Below are 22,925 nucleotides of genomic sequence, written 5' to 3' on the forward strand. Positions count from 1 at the left end.
TAAGAATTAATGTCCAAAATATACAAGCAGCTCCTGCAGCTCAATACCAGAAAAATAAATGACCCAATCAAAAAATGGGCCAAAGAACTAAACAGACATTTCTCCAAAGAAGACATAAAGATGGCTAACAAACACATGAAAAAATGCTCAACATCCCTCACAATCAGAGAAATGCAAATCAAAACCACAATGAGATACCATTTCACACCAGTCAGAATGGCTGGTATCCAAAAGTCTACATTCAATAAATGCTGGAGAGGGTGTGGAGAGAAGGGAACCCTCTTACACTGTTAGTGGGAATGCAAACTAGTACAGCAACTATGGAGAACAGTGTGGAGATTCCTCAAAAAACTGGAAATAGTACTGCCATATGATCCAGCAATCGCACTCCTGGGCATACACACCGAGGAAACCAGAATTGAAAGAGACACATGTAACCCAATGTTCATCGCAGCACTGTTTATAATAGCCAGGACATGGAAGCAACCTAGATGTTCATCTGCAGACGAATGGATAAGAAAGCTTTGGTACATATACACAATGGAGTATTACTCAGTCATTAAAAAGAATGCATTTGAATCAGTTCTAATGAGGTGGATGAAACTGGAGCCTATTATACAGAGTGAAGTAAGCCAGAAAGAAAAACACCATTACAGTATACTAACTCATATATATGGAATTTAGTAAGATGTTAATGATAACCCTGTATCCGAGACAGCAAAAGAGACACAGGTGTATAGAACTGTCTTTGGACTCTGTGGGAGAGGGCGAAGGTGGTATGATTTGGGAGAATGGCAATGAAACGTGTATATCATCATATGTGAAACAAATCACAAGTCCAGGTTCAACGCATGAAACAGGATGCTCAGGGCTGGTGCACGGGGATGACCCAGGCTGAGGATGGAGGTGGGAGTGGGGTTCACGAAGGGGAACTCATATACACCCGGGGCGGATTCACGTCAATGTATGGCAAAACCAACCAATATAATATTGTAAAATAATTAGCCTCAAATAAATAAACTCTAAAAAAATAAAATAAAAATAAAAAATAGTCACTTTTGTTCCTTTCTTAATTTACTTTTAATTTTTCCAATTTTTCTTTTCTGAGATATAATTGAGATATATTGTATTAGTCCAAGGTGCACAACATAATGATTTGATGTATGTATACACTGTGACGGAGAAGGCAATGGCAAGCCACTCCAGTACTCTTGCCTAGAAAATCCCACGGATGGAGGAGCCTGGTAGGCTGCAGTCCATGGGGTCGCTAAGGGTCGGACACGACTGAGCGACTTCACTTTCACTTTTCACTTTCACACATTGGAGAAGGAAATGGCAACCCACTCCACTGTTCTTGCCTGGAGAATCCCACGGATGGGGGAGCCTGGTGGGCTTCCATCTATGGGGTCACACAGAGTTGGACATGACTGACGTGACTTAGCAGTAGCATACACTGTGAAATGATTACCACAATAAGTTTAGTTAACATTAATGATGTCATATAGTTACAATTTATTTCTTATGATGAAAATATTTAAGATCTACTCTCTTAATAATTTTCAAACATACACTACAGTTTTGTTCACTATGTGCTTCTTTATTAACTGTAGCCACTATACTGTGCATGACATTCCCAGAGCTTATTTATCTTATACCTGAAAGTCTTCACTCTTTAACTATCTTCAGCCATCTCCCCCAGCCCCATCTCCCACCTCTAGGAACCACCAATCTGTTAAAGTTCTTTATATTAATAATTGATTAATTTGGTTTTCTCTGTGTGTAAGAAGGTGGAATTTCACCTTTGTCTTTTCCCCTAATTATCCCAATACTGTTTATTTAATTTTTTAATATAAATTTATTTATTTTAATGGAAGGCTATTTATTGTACAATATTGTATGGATTTTGCCATACATTGACATGAATCTGCCACAGGTGTACATGTTTCCCATCCTGAAACACCTTCCCACCTCCCTCCCTATCCCATCCCTCTGGGTCATCCCAGTGCAACAGCCCCGAGCATCTTGTATCATGCATTGAACCTGGACTGGCTATTCATTTCACACATGATATTATACAGGTTTCAAGGCAATTCTCCCAAATCATCCCACCCTCGCCCGCTCCCACAGAGTCCAAAAGACTGTTCAATACATCTGTGTCTCTTTTGCTATCTCGCATACAGAGTTATCATTACCATCTTTTTAAATTCCATATATTTGTGTTAATATACTGTATTGGTGTTTATCTTTCTGCCTTACTTCACTCTGCATAATAGGCTCCTGTTTCATCCACCTCATTAGAACTGATTCAAATGTATTCTTTTTAATGGCTCAGTAATACTCCATTGTGTATATGTACCACAGCTTTCTTATCCATTCATCTGCAAATGGAATCTAGGTTGTTTCCATGTCCTGGCTATTATAAACAGTGCTGCGATGAACATTGGGTTACATGTGTCTCTTTCAATTTGGGTTTCTTCAGTGTGTATTCCCAGCAGTGGGATTGCTGGGTCATATGGCAGTACTATTTCCAGTTTTTTAAGGAATCTCCACAGTGTTTTCCATAGTGGCTGAACTAGTGTGCGTTCTCACCAACAGTGTAAGAGGGTTCCCTTTTCTCCACACCCTCTCCAGCATTTATTGCATGTAGACTTTTGGATAGCAGCCATTCTGACTGACGTGAAATGGTACCTCATTGTGGATTTGATTTGCATTTCTCTGATAATGAGTGATGTTGAGCATCTTTTCATGTGGTTGTTAGTCATCTGTATGTCTTCTTTGGAGAAATGTCTCTTTAGTTCTTTGGCCCATTTTTTGATTGGGTCATTTATTTTCCTGGAATTGAGCTACAGGGGTTGCTTGTATATTTTTGAGATTAATTCTTTGTCAGTTGCTTCATTTGCTATTATCTTATCCCATTTGGAAGGTTGTCTTTTCACCTTGCTTATAGTTTCCTTTGTTGTGCAGAAGATTTTAAGTGTAATTAGGTCCCATTTGTTTATTTTTGCTTTTATTTCCAATATTCTGGGAGGTGAGTCATAGAGGATCCTGCTGTGATTTATGTCGGAGAGTGTTTTGCCTATGTTCTTCTCTAGGAGTTTATAGTTTCTGGTCTTACATTTAGATCTTTAATCCATTTTGAGTTTATTTTTGTGTATGGTGTTAGGGAGTGTTCTAGTCTAATTCTTTTACAAGTGGTTGAACAGTTTTCCCAGCACCAATTTGTTAAAGAGATTGTCTTTCCTCCATTGAATATTCTTGCCCCCTTTGTCAAAGATAAAATGTCCATAGGTGCGTGGATTTATCTTGGGCTTTCTATTTTTCTCCATTGATCTATACTTCTGTCTCTGTGCCAGTACCATGCTGTCTTGATGATGGTAGATTTGTAATACAGCCTGGTCAGGCAGGTTGATATCTCCAGTTCCATTCTTCTTCCTCAAGATTGCTTTGGCTATTTGTGGTTTCTTGTATTTCTACACAAATCATGAAATTATTTGTTCTAGCTCTGTGAAAAATACTGTTGATAGCTTGATAGGGATTACATTGAATCTATTGATTGCTTTGGTTAGTATACTCATTTTCACTATATTGATTCTTCTGGACCATGAACCCAGTATATTTCTCCATCTATTAGTGTCCTCTTTAATTTCTTTCACCAGTGTTTTATAGTTTTCTAAATATAGGTCTTTTGTTTTTTTAGGTAGATATATGACGCGATGCGAGAGACGCCGGCCCCGGCAGCGCAGACGCGACGCGAGAGACGCCGGCCCCGGCTGCGCAGACGCGACGCGAGAGACGCCGGCCCCGGCTGCGCAGACGCGACGCGAGAGACGCCGGCCCCGGCTGCGCAGACGCGACGCGAGAGACGCCGGCCCCGGCTGCGCAGACGCGACGCGAGAGACGCCGGCCCCGGCTGCGCAGACGCGACGCGAGAGACGCCGGCCCGGGCGCAACGAGCCATGCAAAGAGGTGCGGCCGTGAGGAGCTACCCCACGCCTGAGGCCAGGGCCGGCGGCCGAGAGGAGCTACCCCACGTCCAACAGGCGGTGGCTGCGCGGGCGCAGGAGGGCCGAGAGGAGCTACTCCGCGTTCAAGGTCAGGAGGGGGGGCCTTGAGGAGATACCCCTCGTCCAAGGTAAGGTACAGCAGCTGCACTTTGCTGGAGCGGCTGTGAAGAGATTTTCCACGACCAAGGTAAGAGAAACCGAAATAAGACGGTAGGTATTGCTAGGGGGCACCAGAGGGCAGACAAACTGAAATCATAATCACAGGAAACTAGCTGATCTAATCACATGGACCACAGCCGAATGTGGTCCCCTGGAGAAGGGAATGGCAAACCACTTCAGTATACTTGCCTTGAGAACCCCGTGAACAGTAACAAAGGGCAAAATGATAGGATACTGAATGAGGAATTCCCCAGGTCGGTAGGTGCCCAGTATGCTACTGGAGCTCAGTGGAGAAATAACTATAGAAGGGATAAAGGGATGGAGCAAAAGCAAAACCAATACCCAGTTGTGGATGTGACCAATGATAGAAACAAGGTCCGGTGCTGTAAAGAGCAATATTGCATAGGAACCTGGAATGTTAGGTCCATGAATCAAGGCAAATTGGAAGTGGTCAAACAGGAGATGGCAAGAGTGAATGTCGACATTCTAGGAATCAGTGAACTAAAATGGACTGGAATGGGTGAATTTAACTCGGATGACCATTATATCTACTACTGTGGGCAGGAATCCCTTAGAAGAAATGGAGTAGACATCATGGTCAACAAAAGAGTCCGAAATGCAGTACTTGGATGCAATCTTAAAAATGACAGGATGATTTCTGTTCGTTTCCAAGGCAAACCATTCAATATTACAGTAATCCAGGCCTATGCCCCAACCAGTAATGCTGAAGAAGCCGAAGTTAATCGGTTCTATGAAGACCTACAAGACCTTTTAGAACTAACACCCAAAAAAGATGTCCTTTTCATTATAGGGGACTGGAATGCAAAAGTAGGAAGTCAAGAAACACCTGGAGTAACTGGCAAATTTGGCCTTGGAGCACGGAATGAAGCAGGGCAAAGGCTAATAGAGTTTTCTCAAGAGAATGCACTGGTCATAGCAAACACCCTCTTCCAACAACACAAGAGAAGACTCTACACATGGACATCACCAGATGGTCAACACCGAAATCAGATTGATTATATTCTTTGCAACCAAAGATGGAGAAGCTGTATACAGTTAGCGAAAACAAGACCAGGAGCTGACTGTGGCTCAGATCATGAACTCCTTATTGCGAAGTTCAGACTTAAATTGAAGAAAGTAGGGAAAACCACTAGACCATTCAGATATGACCTCAATCAAATCCCTTATGATTATGCAGTGGAAGTGAGAAATAGATTTAAGGGACTAGATCTGATTGATAGAGTGCCTGATGAACTCTGGACGGAGGTTCGTGACATTGTACAGGAGACAGGGACCAAGACCATCCCCATGGAAAAGAAATGCAAAAGAGCGAAATGGCTGTCTGAGGAGGCCTTAAAAATAGCTGTAAAAAGAAGAGAGGCGAAAAGCAAAGGAGAAAAGGAAAGATATAAGCATCTGAATGCAGAGTTCCAAAGAATAGCAAGGAGAGATAAGAAAGCCCTCCTCAGTGATCAATGCAAAGAAATAGAGGAAAACAACAGAATAGGAAAAACAAGAGACCTCTTCAAGAAAATTGGAGATTCCAAGGGAACTTTTCATGCAAAGATGGGCTCGATAAAGGACAGAAATGGTATGGACCTAACAGAAGCAGAAGATATTAAGAAGAGGTGGCAGGAATACACAGAAGAACTGTACAAAAAAGATCTTCACGACCAAGATAGTCACGATAATGTGATCACTGACCTAGAGCCAGACATCTTGGAATGTGAAGTCAAGTGGGCCTTAGAAAGCATTACTACGAACAAAGCTAGTGGTGGTGATGGAATTCCAGTTGAGCTATTTCAAGTCTTGGAAGATGATGCTGTGAAAGTGCTGCACTCAATATGCCAGCAGATTTGGAAAACTCAGCAGTGGCCACAGGACTGGAAGAGGTCAGTCTTCATTCCAATCCCAAAGAAAGGCAATGCCAAAGAATGCTCAAACTACCGCACAATTGCACTCATCTCACACGCTAGTAAAGTCATGCTCAAAATTCTCCAAGCCAGGCTTCAGCAGTATGTAAACCGTGAACTCCCAGATGTTCAAGCAGGTTTTAGAAAAGGCAGAGGCACCAGAGATCAAATTGCCAACATCCGCTGGATCATGGAGAAAGCAAGAGAGTTTCAGAAAAACATCTATTTCTGCTTCATTGACTATGCCAAAGCCTTTGACTGTGTGGATCACAATAAACTGTGGAACATTCTGAAAGAGATGGGAATCCCAGACCACCTGACCTGCCTCTTGAGAAACCTGTATGCAGGTCAGGAAGCAACAGTTAGAACCGGTCATGGAACAACAGACTGGTTCCAAATAGGAAAAGGAGTGCATCAAGGTTGTATATTGTCACCTTGCTTATTTAACTTATATGCAGAGTGCATCATGAGGAACGCTGGGCTGGAAGAAGCACAAGCTGGAATCAAGATTGCTGGGAGAAATATCAATAACCTCAGATATGCAGATGACACTACCCTTATGGCAGAAAGTGAAGAGAAACTCAAAAGCCTCTTGATGAAAGTGAAAGAGGAGAGTGAAAAGGTTGGCTTGAAGCTCAACATTCAGAAAACAAAGATCATGGCATCTGGTCCCATCACTTCATGGGAAATAGATGGAAAAACAGTGGAAACAGTGTCAGACTTTGTTTTTTTGGGCTCCAAAATCACTGCAGATGCTGATTGCAGCCATGAAATTAAAAGACGCTTGCTCCTTGGAAGGAAAGTTATGACCAACCTTGATAGTATATTAAAAAGCAGAGACATTACTTTGCCGACCAAGGTCCGTCTAGTCAAGGCAATGGTTTTTCCCGTGGTCATGTATGGATGTGAGAGTTGGACTGTGAAGAAAGCTGATCGCCGAAGAATCGATGCTTTTGAACTGTGGTGTTGGAGAAGACTCTTGAGAGTCCCTTATACTGCAAGGAGATCCAACCAGTCCATTCTAAAGGAGATCAATCCTGGATGTTCATTGGAGGGACTGATGCTAAAGCTGAAACTCCAATACTTTGGCCACCTCATGAGACGAGTTGACTCACTGGAAAAGACTCTGATGCTGGGAAAGTTTGGGGGCGGGAGGAGAAGGGGACGACGGAGAATGAGATGGCTGGATGGCATCACCGACTCTGTGGACGTGAGTTTGAGTGTACTCCGGGAGTTGGTGATGGACAGGGAGGCCTGGCGTGCTGTGATTCATGGGGTCGCGGAGAGTCGGACACGACTGAGCGACTGAACTGAACTGAACTGAACTGATACCTAAGTATTTTATTCTTTTCGTTGCAATGGTGAATGGAATTGTTTCATTAATTTCTCTTTCTATTTTCTCATTATTAATGTATAGGAATGCAAGGGATTTCTGTGTGTTGATTTTATATACTGCAACATTCTTATATTCTTTGATTAGCTCTAGTAATTTTCTGGTGGAGTCTTTAGGGTTTTCTATGTAGAAGATCATGTCATCTGCAAGCAGTGAGAGTTTTACTTCTTCTTTTCCAATTTGGATTCCTTTTATGGCTTTTTCTGCTCTGATTGCTGTGGCCAAAACTTTCAAAACTATGTTGAATAGTCGTGGTGAGAGTCTTGTCTTGTTCCTGACTTTAGGGGAAATTCTTTCTGTTTTTCACCATTGAGGATAATGTTTGCTGTGGGTTTGTCATATATAGCTTTTATTATGTTGAGGTATGTTCCTTCTATGCTTGCTTTCTGGTGGGTTTTTATCATAAATGGATGCTGAATTTTGTCAATGGCTTTCTCTGCATCTATTGAGATAATCATATGATTTTTATTTTTCAATTTCTTAATATGGTGTATTACATTGATTGATTTGCGGATATTGAAGAATCCTTGCATCCCTGGGATAAAGCCCACTTAGTCATGATGTATGATCTTTTTAATGTGTTGTTGGATTCTGTTTTCTAGAATTTTGTTAGGAATTTTTCATCTATATTCATCAGTCATATGGCCAGTAGTTTTCTTTTTTTGTGGCACCTTTGTCAGGTTTTGGTATTAGGGTGATGGTGGCCTCATAGAATGAGTCTGGAAGTTTACCTTCCTCTGCAATTTTCTGGAAGAGTTTGAGTAGGAGAGGTGTTAGCTCTTCTCTAAATTTTTGGTAGAATTCAGCTGTGAAGCCATCTGGTCCTTGGTTTTTGTTTGCTGGAAGATTTATTACAGTTTTAATTTCCGTTCTTGTGATGGGTCTGTTCAGATTTTCTATTTCTTCCTGGTTCAGTTTTCGAAAGTTGTACTTTTCTAAAAATTTGTCCATTTCTTCCAAGTTGTCCATTTTATTGGCATATAGTTGTTGATAGAAAACAGAATCCAACAACACATTAAATGTTGTTGATATTGTGTATTTTTATGTTGTCTGGTGTGATCTCTCCATTTTCATTTCTAATTGCATTGATTTGATTTTTCTCCCTTTGTTTCCTGATAAGTCTGGCTAATGGTTTGTCAGTTTTATTTGTCTTCTCAAGGAACCAGCTTTTGTCTTTGTTGATTTTTGCTATGGTCTCTTTTGTTTCTTTTGCATTTATTTCTGCCCTAATTTTTAAGATTTCTTTCCTTCTACTAATCCTGGGGTTCTTCATTTCTTCCTTTTCTAGTTTCTTTAGGTGTAGAGTTAAGTTATTTAGTTGACTTTGTTCTTGTTTCTTGAGGTATGTCTGTATTGCTATGAACCTTCCCCTTAGCACTGCTTTTACAGTGTCCCACTGGTTTTGGGTTGTGTTTTCATTTTCATTCGTTTCTATGCATATTTAGATTACTTTTTTGAATTATTCTGTGATTTGTTGGTTATTCAGCTGTGTGTTGTTCAACCTCCATATGTTGGAATTTTTAATAGTTTTTCTCCTCTAATTGAGATCTAATCTTACTGCATTGTGGTCAGAAAAGGTGCTTGGAATGATTTAAATTTTTTTTAATTTACCAAGGCTAGATTTATGGCCCAGGATGTGATCTATTCTGGAGAATGTTCCGTGTTTGCTTGAGAAAAAGTTGAAATTCATTGTTTTGGGGTGAATTGTCCTAAAGATATCAATTAGGTCTAACTGGTCTATTGTATCATTTAAAGTTTGTGTTTCCTTGTTAATTTTCTGTTTAGTTGATCTATCCATAGATGTGAGTGGGGTATTGAACTCTCATACTATTATTGTGTTATTGTTAATTTCCCCTTTGATATTTGTTAGCATGTGTCTTACATATTGCGGTGCTCCTATGTTGGGTGCATATAAATTTATAATTGTTATATCTTCTTCTTGGATTGAACCTTTGATCATTATGTAGTGTCTTTCTTTATCTCTTTCACAGCCTTTGTTTTAAAGTTTATCTTATCTGATATGAATATTGCTACTCCTGCTTTCTTTTTGTCTCTATATGCATGGATTATCTTTTCCAGTCCTTCACTTTCAGTCTGTATGTGTCCCTTCTTTCGAGGTGGGTCTCTTGTTGACAACATATATAGGGGTCTTGTTTTTGGATCCATTCAGCCAGTCTTTGCCTTTTGGTTGGGGCATTCAACCCGTTTACATTTAAGGTAATTATTAATAAGTATGATCCCGTTGCCATTTACTTTATTGTTTGGGGCTCGAGTTTATACACTCTTTCTGTGTTTCCTGTCTAGAGAAATTCCTTTAACATTTGTTGAAGAGCTGGTTTGGTGGTGCTGAATTCTTTCAGCTTTTGCTTGTCTGTAATGCTTTTGACTCCTCCTTCATATTTGAATGAGATCCTTGCTGAGTACAGTAATCTGAACTGTAGGCATTTTCTTTCATCACTTTCAGTATGTCCTGCCATTACTTCCTGGCCTAAACAGTTTCTATTGAAAGATCAGCTGTTATCCTTATGGGAATCTCCTTGTGTGTTATTTGTTGTTCTTCCCTTGCTGCTTTTAATATTTGTTCTTTGTGCTTGATCTTTGTTAATTTGATTAATATGTGTCCTGGGATGTTTTTCCTTGGTTTTATCCTGTTGGGGACTCTCTGTGTTTCTTGGACTTTCGTGATTATTTCCTTCCCCATTTTAGAGATGTTTTCAACTATCATCTCCTCAAGTATTTTATCATGGCCTTCTTTTTTGTTTTCTTCTTCTGGGACTCCTATGATTCTAATGTTGGGGCGTTTAATATTGTCCCAGAAGTCTCTGTGTTTGTCCTCATATTTTTTTAATTCGTTTTTCTTTTTTCCTCTCTATTTCATTTATTTCTACCATTCTATCTTCTACCTCACTTATCTTATCTTCTTCCTCTGTTATTCTACTGTTGATTCCCTCCAGAGGGTTTTTTATCTCATTTATTGCATTATTCATTATCTATTGACTCCTTTTTATTTCTTCTAGGTCCTTGTTAAACATTTCTTGCATCTTCTCAATCCTTGTCTCGAGGCTATTTATCTGTAACTCCGTTTTGTTTTCAAGATTTTGGATCATTTTCACCATCATTATTCAGAATTCTTTATCAGGTGTATTATCTATCTCTTCTTCTTTTGTTTGGGTTGGTAGGCATTTATCCTGTTCATTTACCTGCTGGGTATTTCTCTGCCTCTTCATCTTGTTTCTATTGCTGTGTTTGGGGTTATTGCTGCCTTTCTGTATTCTGGCAGTTTGTGGTTCCTCTCTATTGTGGAAGTTCCTCACTGTGGGTGGGGTTGGACGGGTGGTTTGTCAAGGTTCCCTGGTTAGGGAAGCTTGTGTTGGTGTTCTGGTGGGTGAAGCTGGATTTCTTCTCTCTGGATTGCAATGAAGTGTCCAGTAATGAGTTATGAGATGTCAGTGGGTTTGGAATGACTTTGGGCAGCCTGTATATTGAAGCTCAGGTCTATGTTCCTGTGTTGCTGGAGAATTTACATGGTATGTCTTGCTCTGGAACTTTTTGGCCCTTGGGTGGTGCTTGGTTTCAGTGTAGATATGGAGGCTCTTGATGAGCTCCTATTGATTAATGTTCCCTGCAGTCAGGAGTTCTCTGGTGTTCTCAGGATTTGGACTTTAGCCTGCTGCCTCTGGTTTTCAGTCTTATTCTTGCAGTAGCCTCAAGACTTCTCCATCTATGCAGCACCCATGGTAAAACATCTAGGTTAAAGATGAAAATTTTCTCCACAGTGAGGGACACCCAGAGAGGTTCACAGAGTTAAATGGAGAAGAGAAGAGGGAGGAGGGAGATAGAGGTGACCAGGAGGGGAAGAGGGGGAATCAAAAAAAGAGAGCAAGCTAGCCAGTAATCACTTCCTTATGTGCTCTCCACAGTCTGGGCCGCTCAGAGATGTTCACGGAATTATACAGAGAAGAGGGAGGAAGCAGACAGAGGTGTCCAGGAAGATAAATGGAATCAAAAGGAGAGAGACAGATCCAGCCAGTAATCAGTTCCCTAAGTGTTCTCCACAGTCCGGAACACACAAAGAGATTCATAGAGTTGGGTAGAGAAGAGAAGGGGGAGGGAACAGATAGAGGTGATCTGGTGGAGAAAAAAGAGAGTCCAAAGGGGGATAGAGCAGTCAAACCAGTAATCTCGCTCTCAAGTAAAAATGGGTACTGAAGATTGAGGTCTTAAAGGTACAAAATTGATAACAAATACCAAAAAAGCAAAGATTAAAATTCTAGAGTAGAGTTTGGATTCTCAAAAATACAATATTAAAGAAAAAAAGAAAGTCACAAAAGTTATAATATATATATATGAATTTTGCTTTAAAAATAAGGTATTTTTTTTCAAAGTAATAGTAGTTTATAAAAATGAAAATTAAAGGAGTAATAAGGTACTTAAAATATTTTTTTAATTTAAAAAATGATAATAGTAAAAATATATCTAGGGCTTTCTCTGGTGTTGTTGTGGACAGTGTGGGGTCAGTTCATTTTCAGATAGTTCCTTGATCCGTCTTATACTTCTTAAGATTTATAGTCCCCTTCCTATGTAGTCGGTGTTAACTACAGGGTTTTAATCTATTGTCACTTCCAAGGCTGTTCCCTCTGTTTGTTTAGCTTCTGGGTGCTGGTCTCTTCAGTGTCTAATTTCTGCCCTGACCCAAGGGGGCGGTGGTGGACACTTTTTAGTCTCTCTTGTTCAGTCATGCTGTGGGGAGGGCGGAACACTGCAAACAAATAACACTGGCGTGTGCTCACAGTGTCTTGACCACACTGGGTTTGCCCCTGCTCACAGCGTGTGTGCTTTCCCTGTCTACACTGCTTTGGCTCTAGGTTGCTCTGCTGGGAACTGTCTGAGGCCAGCCCTAGGTTGTATGCACTTCCCAGGTCTAAGCCGCTCAGATTCAGGTATCCAGGTACTCCACAAAGGCGCAGACTCAGTTGGGCCTGCGTTTTATGCCCTTCCCAGGTCCAAGTATCTCAGGTGACCAGGTGCTTGGTGAGCGTGGTCACTGCAACTCATCGCCTCCCCCATCCCTTCTGCTCGGTTTTCTGGGTGTACAACCGGTGCACATTCTCAGGTGTGCCGTGTGTCTCTTCTCAGGAGCTGTTCTCTGCCTGCAACCCTCCTGGCAGATGTCAACCATCTAGAATCCCAAGAAGTCTTGGTTAGCAAGGAAACCTGCTTGCAGTTTGGTAGATGATGCCGCTCTGGAGCCACGATTGCCCCCTTCTGGCTCTGACTGCGCTCACCTGCCTGTCTCTTATGGGGGATGGGCCGGTCCACAGCCGGCTACCTCTGCTCAGTGTTTTCTTCTGTGAGCAGGCCTGGAGGTGTCTTACGTTAGGGTTTTTCTCGGGATAGCTATCCCACAGTCTGCTTTGCTATCTCAGATAGAACTAACTATCTCTTAGTTCCCTCAGATTGCCCTCGGGGCATTCAGGCCTGGTCCTTACTCTAAGCAATGCAGCCTGCGCCTCCCTGCCCAGCCCCTGCTTGCTAGTGTTGGATGCGGGCATCTGCGCTGCTTTTCCACTGGGAGTTACCGTTGGGCAGCTAATCTGTGGGTTTTAATTATTTATTTATTATTCCTCCCAGTTATGTTGCCCTCTGAGATTCCAAGGCTCGCCACAGACTAGCCAGTGAGAATGTGTCCTTGTGTTTGGAAACTTCTCTCTGTTTTTAAGACTCCCTTCCCGGGATGGATCTCTGTCCCGACCTCTTTTGTCTCTCTTTTTATCTTTTATATTTTTTTCCTACCTTCTTTTGAAGACAACGGGCTGCTTTTCTGGATGACTGGTGCCCTCTGCCAGCATTCAGAAGTTGTTTTGTGGAATTTACTCAGCGTTCAAATGTTCTTTTGATGAATTTGTGGGGGAGAAAGTGGTCTACCTGTCCTATTCCTCCACCATCTTAGGACCACCCCCCATTGTTTATTTAATAACCCATCTTCTTTTTTTCTACTTTACATTATTGTATTGATTTTGTCATACATTGACATGAATCTGCCCCGGGTGTACATGTGTTCCCCATCTTGAACCCCCCTCCCACCTCCCTGCACATCCCATCCCTCTGGTTCATCCCAGTACACCAGCCCCGAGCATCCTGTATCATGCTTATTAACTGAATTGAAAGTTCACTTTATTATGTACCACTACTGTTCTTGAGATGCCGGCTCCGGCGGCACAGACGCGAGAGACGCCAGCTCAGCACAACCGGCCATGTGCAGAAGCGTGGCCGAGCGGATCTACCCCACACCCAAGGCCAGGGAGGTGGCCGAGAGGAGCTGCCCCACGTCCAAGAGGCGGTGGCTGCGTGGGCACAGGAGGACCGAGAGGAGCTACTCCACACTGAAGGTCAGGAGGGGTGGACTTGAGGAGATACCCCTCATCCAAGGTAAGGTACAGCAGCTGCGCTTTGCTGGAGCAGCTGTGAAGAGATATGCCATGACCAAGGTAAGAGAAACCCAAACAAGACGGTAGGTATTGCGAGGGGGCATCAGAGGGCAGACACACTGAAATCATAATCACAGAAAACTAGTTGATCTTATCATATGGACCACAGCCATGTCTAACTCAATGAAACTAAGCCATGCCGTGTGGGGCCACCCAAGACGGACGGGTCATGGTGGAGTGGTCTGACAGAATGTGGTCCACTGGAGAAGGGAATGGCAAACCACTTCAGTATACTTGCCTTGAGAACCCCATGAACAGTATCAAACAGCAAAATGATAGGATACTGAATAAGGAATTCCCCGGGTCGGAAGGTGCTCAGTATACTACTGGAGATCAGTGGAGAAATAACTCCAGAAAGAATGAAGGGATGGAGCCAAAGCAAAACAAATACCCAGTTGTGGATGTGCCTGGTGATAGAAGCAAGGTCCGATGTTGTAAAGAGCAATATTGCATAGGAACCTGGAATGTTAGGTCCATGAATCAAGGCAAATTGGAAGTGGTCAAACAGGAGATGACAAGAGTGAAAGTCGACATTCTAAGAATCAATGAATTAAACAGACTGGAATGGGTGAATTTAAGTCGGATGACCATTATATCTACTACTGTGGGCAGGAATCCCTTAGAAGAAATGGAGTAGCCATCATGGTCAACAAAAGAGTCTGAAATGCAATACTTGGATGCAATCTAAAAAACAACAGAATGATTTCTGTTCGTTTCCAAGGCAAACCATTCAATATTACAGTAATCCAAGTCTATGCCCCAACCAGTAATGCTGAAGAAGCCAAAGTTGAACGGTTCTATGAAGACCTACAAGACCTTTTAGAACTAACACCCAAAATAGATGTCCTTTTCATAATAGGGGACTGGAATGCAAAAGTAGGAAGTCAAGAAACACCTGGAGTAAAGGGCAAATTTGACCTTGGAGCATGGAATGAAGCAGGGCAAAGGCTAATAGAGTTTTGCCAAGAGAACGCACTGGTCATGGCAAAAACCCTCTTCCAACAACACAAGAGAAGACTCTAGATATGGATATCACCAGATGGTCAACACCGAAATCAGATTGATTATATTCTTTGCAGCCAAAGATGGAGAAGCTCTATACAGTTAGCAAAAACAAGACCAGGAGCTGACTGTGGCTCAGATCATGAACTCCTTATTGCCAAAGGGAGGTGGGAGGGGGTTCAAGAGGGGGAACACATGTACACCCGGGGCAAACTCGTGTTAGTGTATGGCAAAACCAACCAATGTATTAATGTAAAGTAATTTGCCTCTAATTAAAAAATAAATAAATGCAAAAAAAGAAAAAGAAAAAGAAAGTAGGGAAAACAACTAGACCATTCAGATATGACCTAAATCAAATTCCTTATGATTATACAGTGGAAGTGAGAAATAGATTTAAGGGACTAGATCTGATAGACAGAGCGCCTGATGAACTCTGGATGGAGGTTCATGACACTGTACAGGAGACAGGGACCAAGACCATCCCCGTGGAAAAGAAATGTAAGAAAAAGCAAAAAGGCCTGTCTGAGGAGCCCTTACAAATAGCTGTGAAAAGAAGAGAAGCAAAAATCAAAGGAGACAAGGAAAGATATAAGCACCTGAATGCAGAGTTCCAAAGAATAGCAAGGAGAGATAAGAAAGACTTCCTCAGTGATCAATGCAAAGAAATAGAGGAAAACAACAGAATTGTAAAAAACAAGAGATCTTTTCAAGAAAATTAGAGATATGAAGGGAACATTTCATTCAAAAAAGGACAGAAATGGTATGGACCTAACAGAAGCAGAAGATATTAAGAAGAGGTGGCAAGAATACACAGAAGAATTGTACAAAAAAGATCTTCATGACCAAGATAATCATGATGGCATGATCACTCAGCTGGAGCCAGACATCTTGGAATGTGAAGTCAAGTGGGCCTTAGAGAGCCATCACTACGAACAAATCTAGGGGAGGTGATAGAATTCCAGTTGAGCTATTTCAAATCCTGAAAGATGATGCTGTGAAAGTGCTGCACTCAATATGACAGCAAATTTGGAAAACTCAGCAGTGGCCACAGGACTGGAAAAGGTCAGTCTTCATTCCAATCCCAAAGAAAGGCAATGCCAAAGAATGCTAAAACTACCACACAATTGTACTCATCTCACACGCTAGTAAAGTCATGCTCAAAATTCTCCAAGCCAGGCTTCAGCAATATGTGAACCGTGAACTTCCAGATGTTCAAGCAGGTTTTAGAAAACGCAGAGGCACCAGAGATCAAATTGCCAACATCCGCTGGATCATGGAGAAAGCAAGAGAGTTCCAGAAAAACATCTATTTCTGCTTCATTGACTATGCCAAAGCCTTTGACTGTGTGGATCACAATAAACTATGGAACATTCTGAAAGAGATGGGAATACCAGACCACCTGACCTGCCTCTTGAGAAACCTGTGTGCAGGTCAAGAAGCAACAGTTAGAACTGGACATGGGACAACAGACTGGTTCCAAATAGGAAAAGGAGTACGTCAAGGTTGTATATTGGAACCCTGCTTATTTAACTTATATGCAGAGTACATCATGAAGAGCGCTGGGCTGGAAGAAGCACAAGCTGGAATCAAGATTGCCGGGAGAAATATCAATAACCTCAGATATGCAGATGATACCACTCTTATGGCAGAAAGTGAAGAGGAACTCAAAAGCCTCTTGATGAAAGTGAAAGTGGAGAGTGAAAAGTTTGGCTTGAAGCTCAACATTCAGAAAACAAAGATTATGGCATCTGGTCCCACCACTTCATGGGAAATAGACGAGGAAACAGTGGAAACAGTGTCAGACTTTATTTTTTGGGGCTCCAAAATCACTGCAGATGCTGGTTGTAGCCAGGAAATTAAAAGATGCTTACTCCTTGGAAGGAAAGTTATGACCAACCCAGATAGCATATTAAAAAGCACAGAGATTACTTTGCCAACCAAGGTCCGTCTAGTCAAGGCTATGTTTTTTCCCGTGGTCATGTATGGATGTGAGAGTTGGACTGTGAAGAAAGCTGATCACCAAAGAATTGATGCTTTTGAACTGTGGTGCTGGAGAAGACTCTTGAGAGTCTCTTGAACTGCAGGGAGATCCAACCAGTCCATTCTAAAGGAGATCAATCCTGGGTGTTCATTGGAAGGACTAATGCTAAAGCTGAAACTCCAATACTTTGGCCACCTCATGCGACGAGTTGACTCACTGGAAAAGAGTCTGATGCTGGGAGGGATTGGGGGTGGGATGAGACGGGGACAACAGAGAATGAGATGGCTGGATGACTTCACCGACTCGATAGACGTGAGTTTGAGTGAACTCCGGGAGTTGGTGATGGAAAGGGAGGCCTGGCGTGCTGTGATTCATGGGGTCGCACAGAGTCGGACTTGACTGAGCGACTGATCTGAACTGAACTGAACTAATTGTTCTTGTTTAGTCACTAAGTGGTGTTCAGCTCTTTTCTGACCCCACAGACTGTAGCCCACCAGTCGTAGGTTTCCCCAGGCAAGAATACTGAAGTGGGTAGTTATTTCCTTCTCCAGGGAATCTTCTCAACCCAAGGATCAAGCCCACATCTCCTGCATTGGCAGGCAAATGTACTACATTCACATATATACCTAAGAGAACTTCTAGACTCTCCATTCTTTTCCAGTGATCTATCTCTGCATCTATAGTACTAGATTACCATAGTATTTTAGTTACTTACAGCTTTATAGTATCTGGTAGGAATCACCTCCCCTCATCACTCTTCTTTTTGGAATTTTTCTAGAAACAGTCACACAGTTATTCTTCTTGGAGATTTTGACTGGAATCACATTAAATTTATAATGGAAAAAGCCTTTAAAATACATAAGGAAGATAGCAACGGCCAGATTATATAAAGCATTGCTAAGAAATTTGGATTTTTGTTCTCAGTGCAACCAGAGCCCAATGAAATTTGAGCATTTTGGCTGCTGTTTTGAGCACCTTCCCTAAGATACTATAAGCTCTTTGAGGGCAGCAGCTATAGTTTAATAATCTGGTATCCTTTATATTGGAGCTTCCCAGGTGGCTCAGTGGTAAAGAATCCGCCTGCCAATACAAGAGACACAGGATTGATACCTATGTCAGTAAGATCCCCTGGAGAAGGAAACTGCAACCCACTGCAGTATTCTTGCCTAGAGAATCCCAAGGACAAAAGAGACTACAGTCCATGGAATCACAAAAGAGTTGGATATGGCAGTGATTAAAGAACAGCAACATCCTTTATAGTACTTAGCACATGGCCTTCCCCTAGTACATATTCAATGTCTGCATAATGAACAAAAATCAGATATTAACAGTACACAGCCCTTCTTATGGATCACCAATGGTCCAAAAACCACACTTTGAGAGCCACCATAAAAAAAGGTTTTAAATGGAAAGTCTGATAAGCAGGAAGTTATGACTGCCTAGCCATAAAGAGGCTAGATTGCCAAATAACGCTGTGGTGCGGTGATTAATAGGATAAAACAGATGCATAGAGAGGATGCTTGGAAGAGTTTTAAGACTTTTGGCAGAACAGTAAGTGAAACCTGCAAAACTCTCAGTCAAGGAATTAGTTATTATGATGGCAAACTCTTATAAATTCATTTACAAAGAGAATGCCTTGCAAACTTATCTATGAACAGGAGTTAGGATGAATGGACATATATGTATTAGAGAAGATCATCTAAAAGCAAATGAATCATATTCATGTCTGTGGTGCAGAGTAATTTATCTTTTCTATTATTTTCTACAGTGAATATTTATTAAAATTATTTCCAAGAAACATATAGTGTTTATTCACGCACAAGAGGCAAACTCAAAAGTAAATGTGGTTAGCAACTTCACAGATACAGGTTCACTAAAGTCAGAGAATCTAGTGATATGTTTTTCCCTTGGTGATAACAATGGGCCCTGTTTGTAAAGATAAGGAAGGTAAGTTTTCTGGAGAGAAAGATTCATTGTTGTTCAATAACAAAATTTTTAACTGCCAACTGAATGTCAGATATTAAGCTAAAAAAAAACTCTTTAAAGTTATTTTCTATCTGGAAAAATATGGTTCAAGAACAATTACCATGTTGGGCATAGTATTTTGATTGATGACCTACTCATGTGGATTAATGCCAGTTAGAGAAATGATGTGGGAACTTTGGGGGATAGAATAGAATGGAAGTCAAGGAAGGATAGATAAACTAGTTCTTACAGATCTGTAACCAGACCTAACATCATTTTGACAGACAGATTTCACTCGAAAACTTCCGATATTTTATTTTGCCCATTAAAACACATTCTCTGATCCAAGGGAACAGAAACTTGGCCTAATTTAAATTATATATTAGATGGAAACAGTTCCATTACGAAAATATTTTATAAGGGTGCCTTGTTCCAGCCACGTATTTACTCCTTTAAAAAAAAATCTAACCAACTGCTTTTATATGGGCTTTTATATGGAATTGTTTAGGTTGTGTATCACACAAATGAGTGCCTTGAGTGCCACAAAGCCCCAGAATAATAGCTATGGCTAATTGTTTGTCCCTTTTACTGCACTGGGATGATTTCCAGGAAAGCCATTAAAATGAAGTTTTAAATCAAAAATTTTTAACCCTGCTCCGTGGACTCCAGGGAGGATATTTGTGGATGGGCTTCAGTAGTCAAATAACAGTCTGAAATTATCCAGAAAAACTGTTGTGGACAAATATTGTTTCCGGACAGTTAATCATGAGATTAACTCACACGCTAGTAAAGTCATGCTCAAAATTCTCCAAGCTAGGCTTCAGCAATATGTGAACCGTGAAAGTCCAGATGTTCAAGCAGGTTTTAGAAAAGGCAGAGGCACCAGAGATCAAATTGCCAACATCCACTGGATGATGGAGAAAGCAAGAGAGTTCCAGAAAAACATCTATTTCTGCTTCATTGACTATGCCAAGGCCTTTGACTGTGTGGATCTCAATAAACTGTGGAAAATTCTGAAAGAGATGGGAATCCCAGACCACCTGACCTGCCTCTTGAGAAACCTGTATGCAGGTCAGGAAGCAACAGTTAGAACTGGACATGGAACAACAGACTGGTTCCAAATAGGAAAAGGAGTACGTCAAGGTTGTATATTGGAACCCTGCTTATTTAACTTATATGCAGAGTACATCATGAGGAACGCTGGGCTGGAAGAAGAACAAGCTGGAATCAAGATTGCTGGGAGAAATATCAATAACCTCAGATATGCAGATGACACCACCCTTATGGCAGAAAGTGAAGAGGAACTCAAAGGCCTTTTGATGAAAGTGAAAGAGGAGAGTGAAAAGATTGGCTTGAAGCTTAACATTCAGAAAACGAAGATCACGGCATCTGGTCCCATCACTTCTTGGGAAATAGGGAAACAGTGGAAACAGTGTCAGACTTTATTTTTTTGGGCTCCAAAATCACTGCTGATGCTGATTGCAGCCATGAAATTAAAAGACGCTTACTCCTTGGAAGGAAAGTTATGACCAGCCTAGATAGCATATTAAAAAGCAGAGACATTACTTTGCCAACCAAGGTCCGTCTAGTCAAGGCTATGTTTTTTCCCGTGGTCATGTATGGATGTGAGAGTTGGACTGTGAAGAAAGCTGATCACCGAAGAATTGATGTTTTTGAACTGTGGTGCTGGAGAAGACTCTTGAGAGTCCCTTGAACTGCAAGGAGATCCAACCAGTCCATTCTAGAGGAGATCAATCCTGGGTGTTCATTGGAAGGACTGATGCTAAAGCTGAAACTCCAATACTTTGGCCACCTCATGCGACGAGTTGACTCACTGGAAAAGAGTCTGATGCTGGGAGGGATTGGGGGTGGGAGGAGACGGGGGCGACAGAGAATGAGGTGGCTGGATGGCATCACCGACTCGATGGACATGAGTTTGAGTGAACTCCGGGAGTTGGTGATGGACAGGGAGGCCTGGCGTGCTGTGATTCATGGGGTCGCAAAGAGTCGGACACGACTGAGCGACTGAACTGAACTGAACTGAATCATGAGATTCCACATGTAGGTGTGGTTTTCAAATAAAGATGCCCTATCCTAAACTCTTAGCTATTATTAGCTTGAAATCCTATCACTGACAGGTCATTCATGTGAGTTAAGTATTCCTTTTATTGAAGATCCTTTTTTAAAGTTAAAATTTCCCCAGGAGGAACAACACATTAGGTCCCTGAAATATCCATTAATTGGTTCCCCCTTGATTTTTTAAGCCCCCTACTGTAAGTCAAGCAATTAATATGTAATCATTTTATGTTCTGAATCATTACAACAATCTTATGAATAGATAGTATTATGATCTTGATTTTAGGTGTGGAAACAGAAGCTTATAGAGCTTAAGTAACGCCCAGAAATTTATATGTATGAGTCATAATTAACAGAGCTAGGATTCAGACAGAATATGCCTTCCACACCCTCAGCCTTAAACTAATGCCATGAAGCTCCATGGAATGAAGAAAAAGCAGCTTACTTTAATTAGACGCAGAATTTCCGGGCAGTCTCGAGCCTCCGCAGGTCTTACTCGAAAAGAAGTCACACTTGGTTGCCTCATGCTTGATTGGCTCCTGCCTGGTTGCCTCAAGCTTGGCTGCCTCATTCCTAGTTGGTTCTTGCCTGATTGGCTCATGCATGTTTGGCTTATGCCTGATTGTCTTGGGCCTAGTTGACTCATGATTGATTGGCTCGGGCCTGGTTGCAGTTGACTCAGGCCTGTCTGACTTGTGCCTGATTGGCTTGTATTTGATTGTCTCATGCTTGTTTGCTTCATGCCTGATTGGCTCAGGACTGCTAGCCATGTGCCAGATTGCCTCATGCTTATTTGGCACAGGCCTGGTTGCCTAATGCCTAGTTGACCCAGTTGGTTAGTGTCAGGTAAGCTTGCGCTTGGTTGGTTCACGTCCAGTTGCTTCATACCAAGTAAGCTCGTGCTTGACTGGTTCGTGTCTGGTAGGCTTGATTGATTCATACCCAGTTGATTCATGTCTGGTTGGCTGAGGGCTAGTTGGCTTATGACTAGTTGATGGATTGTGAGTTAGCAGAGGACTGGTTGGCTGATGACTAAGTGCCTTGATGTAATAGGAGCCCTTAACTACAGTTCTGTGGTGGGAGGCTGTAGGATGTTTCTGTTTTTTCTCAACTTGATACGTTCTTCGAGATACCCCTCTATCAAGAAGATAATGGGAAAATAAAGCAGTGCTGTCTAAAGAAGATTATTGATGCCTCTGATTTGCTGGAGTTGACCCCACCAGCTATCACAGCTGTATGCTTATCTGGGTTTCAGGTTGTCATCTGGCCTTTCCCTGCCTACGGGCTGGAAGTAAGGGGCAGAAGAAAATGACCCTGGGAGACTATTACTGCTGTACCACCTTGCACCGTCACTGCCTCACAGCGATGAAGTCACAATGCCCTTATTTACATGTGTAGGTGCTCCCCCAAGTGGTGAGGGAGGGGTGAGGCAGGGCCTGCTTGACCATTTTATTTCCTCCTCCCAAGAGCGACAAGACTGAAACAAAAAGCTAGAAGGAATCTCAGAGAATATGCTTGACATTCATCCTCAGTGCCCACTGTTTTAACCAACCAATTAAAAGATATTTACCCTAAACCTTTCTGCTTTCCCCATGCTCCAGCTTTGAAATAATTCACTTCCTATTTTTGTACTGACTTTTACTTATTATCTTTTCCCACACTATAGACAGTAGAATGTTTAAAAGGGTTCTCCTAGAGAGGTGTTCAAGTCCCTAATGAAGAACATATTTCTTTACAAATAATTAAGAATATCTGTGGCTACTACTTCTTGAGTTATTTTCTGACCTTGGTTCAGTGGGAACATTTTTTACATTTTCGCATTCAATCCCACAGCAGCCCTATTATACCAGATTCTAAGGAAATTGATTCAAAAGATTTGGTAACCTAACCAAGATCTGAACAGTTGGCAAAGAGCCTGAATTCAGACCCTGGTCTAGCTGATTC

The 22,925-nt window shown here is 41.7% G+C and overlaps 1 protein-coding gene across 1 annotated transcript in view; it reads right to left on the reverse strand.

Moving 5' to 3' along the window:
* SATL1 (spermidine/spermine N1-acetyl transferase like 1) overlaps positions 1–21,942 on the reverse strand; it is a 40,705-nt gene extending 18,763 nt beyond the window's left edge. Inside the window, 1 exon segment of the mRNA XM_088834280.1 lies at positions 21,427–21,942. Coding sequence (XP_088690406.1) covers positions 21,427–21,936 — 510 coding nt within the window. The 5' untranslated portion in view covers positions 21,937–21,942.
* Between the last annotated feature and the right edge of the window lie 983 nt (positions 21,943–22,925).

This window comes from Moschus berezovskii, chromosome X, assembly GCF_049115385.1.
Source record: "Moschus berezovskii isolate FMDL1 chromosome X, NW_MosBer_1.0, whole genome shotgun sequence".
Lineage (NCBI taxonomy): Eukaryota > Metazoa > Chordata > Mammalia > Artiodactyla > Moschidae > Moschus > Moschus berezovskii.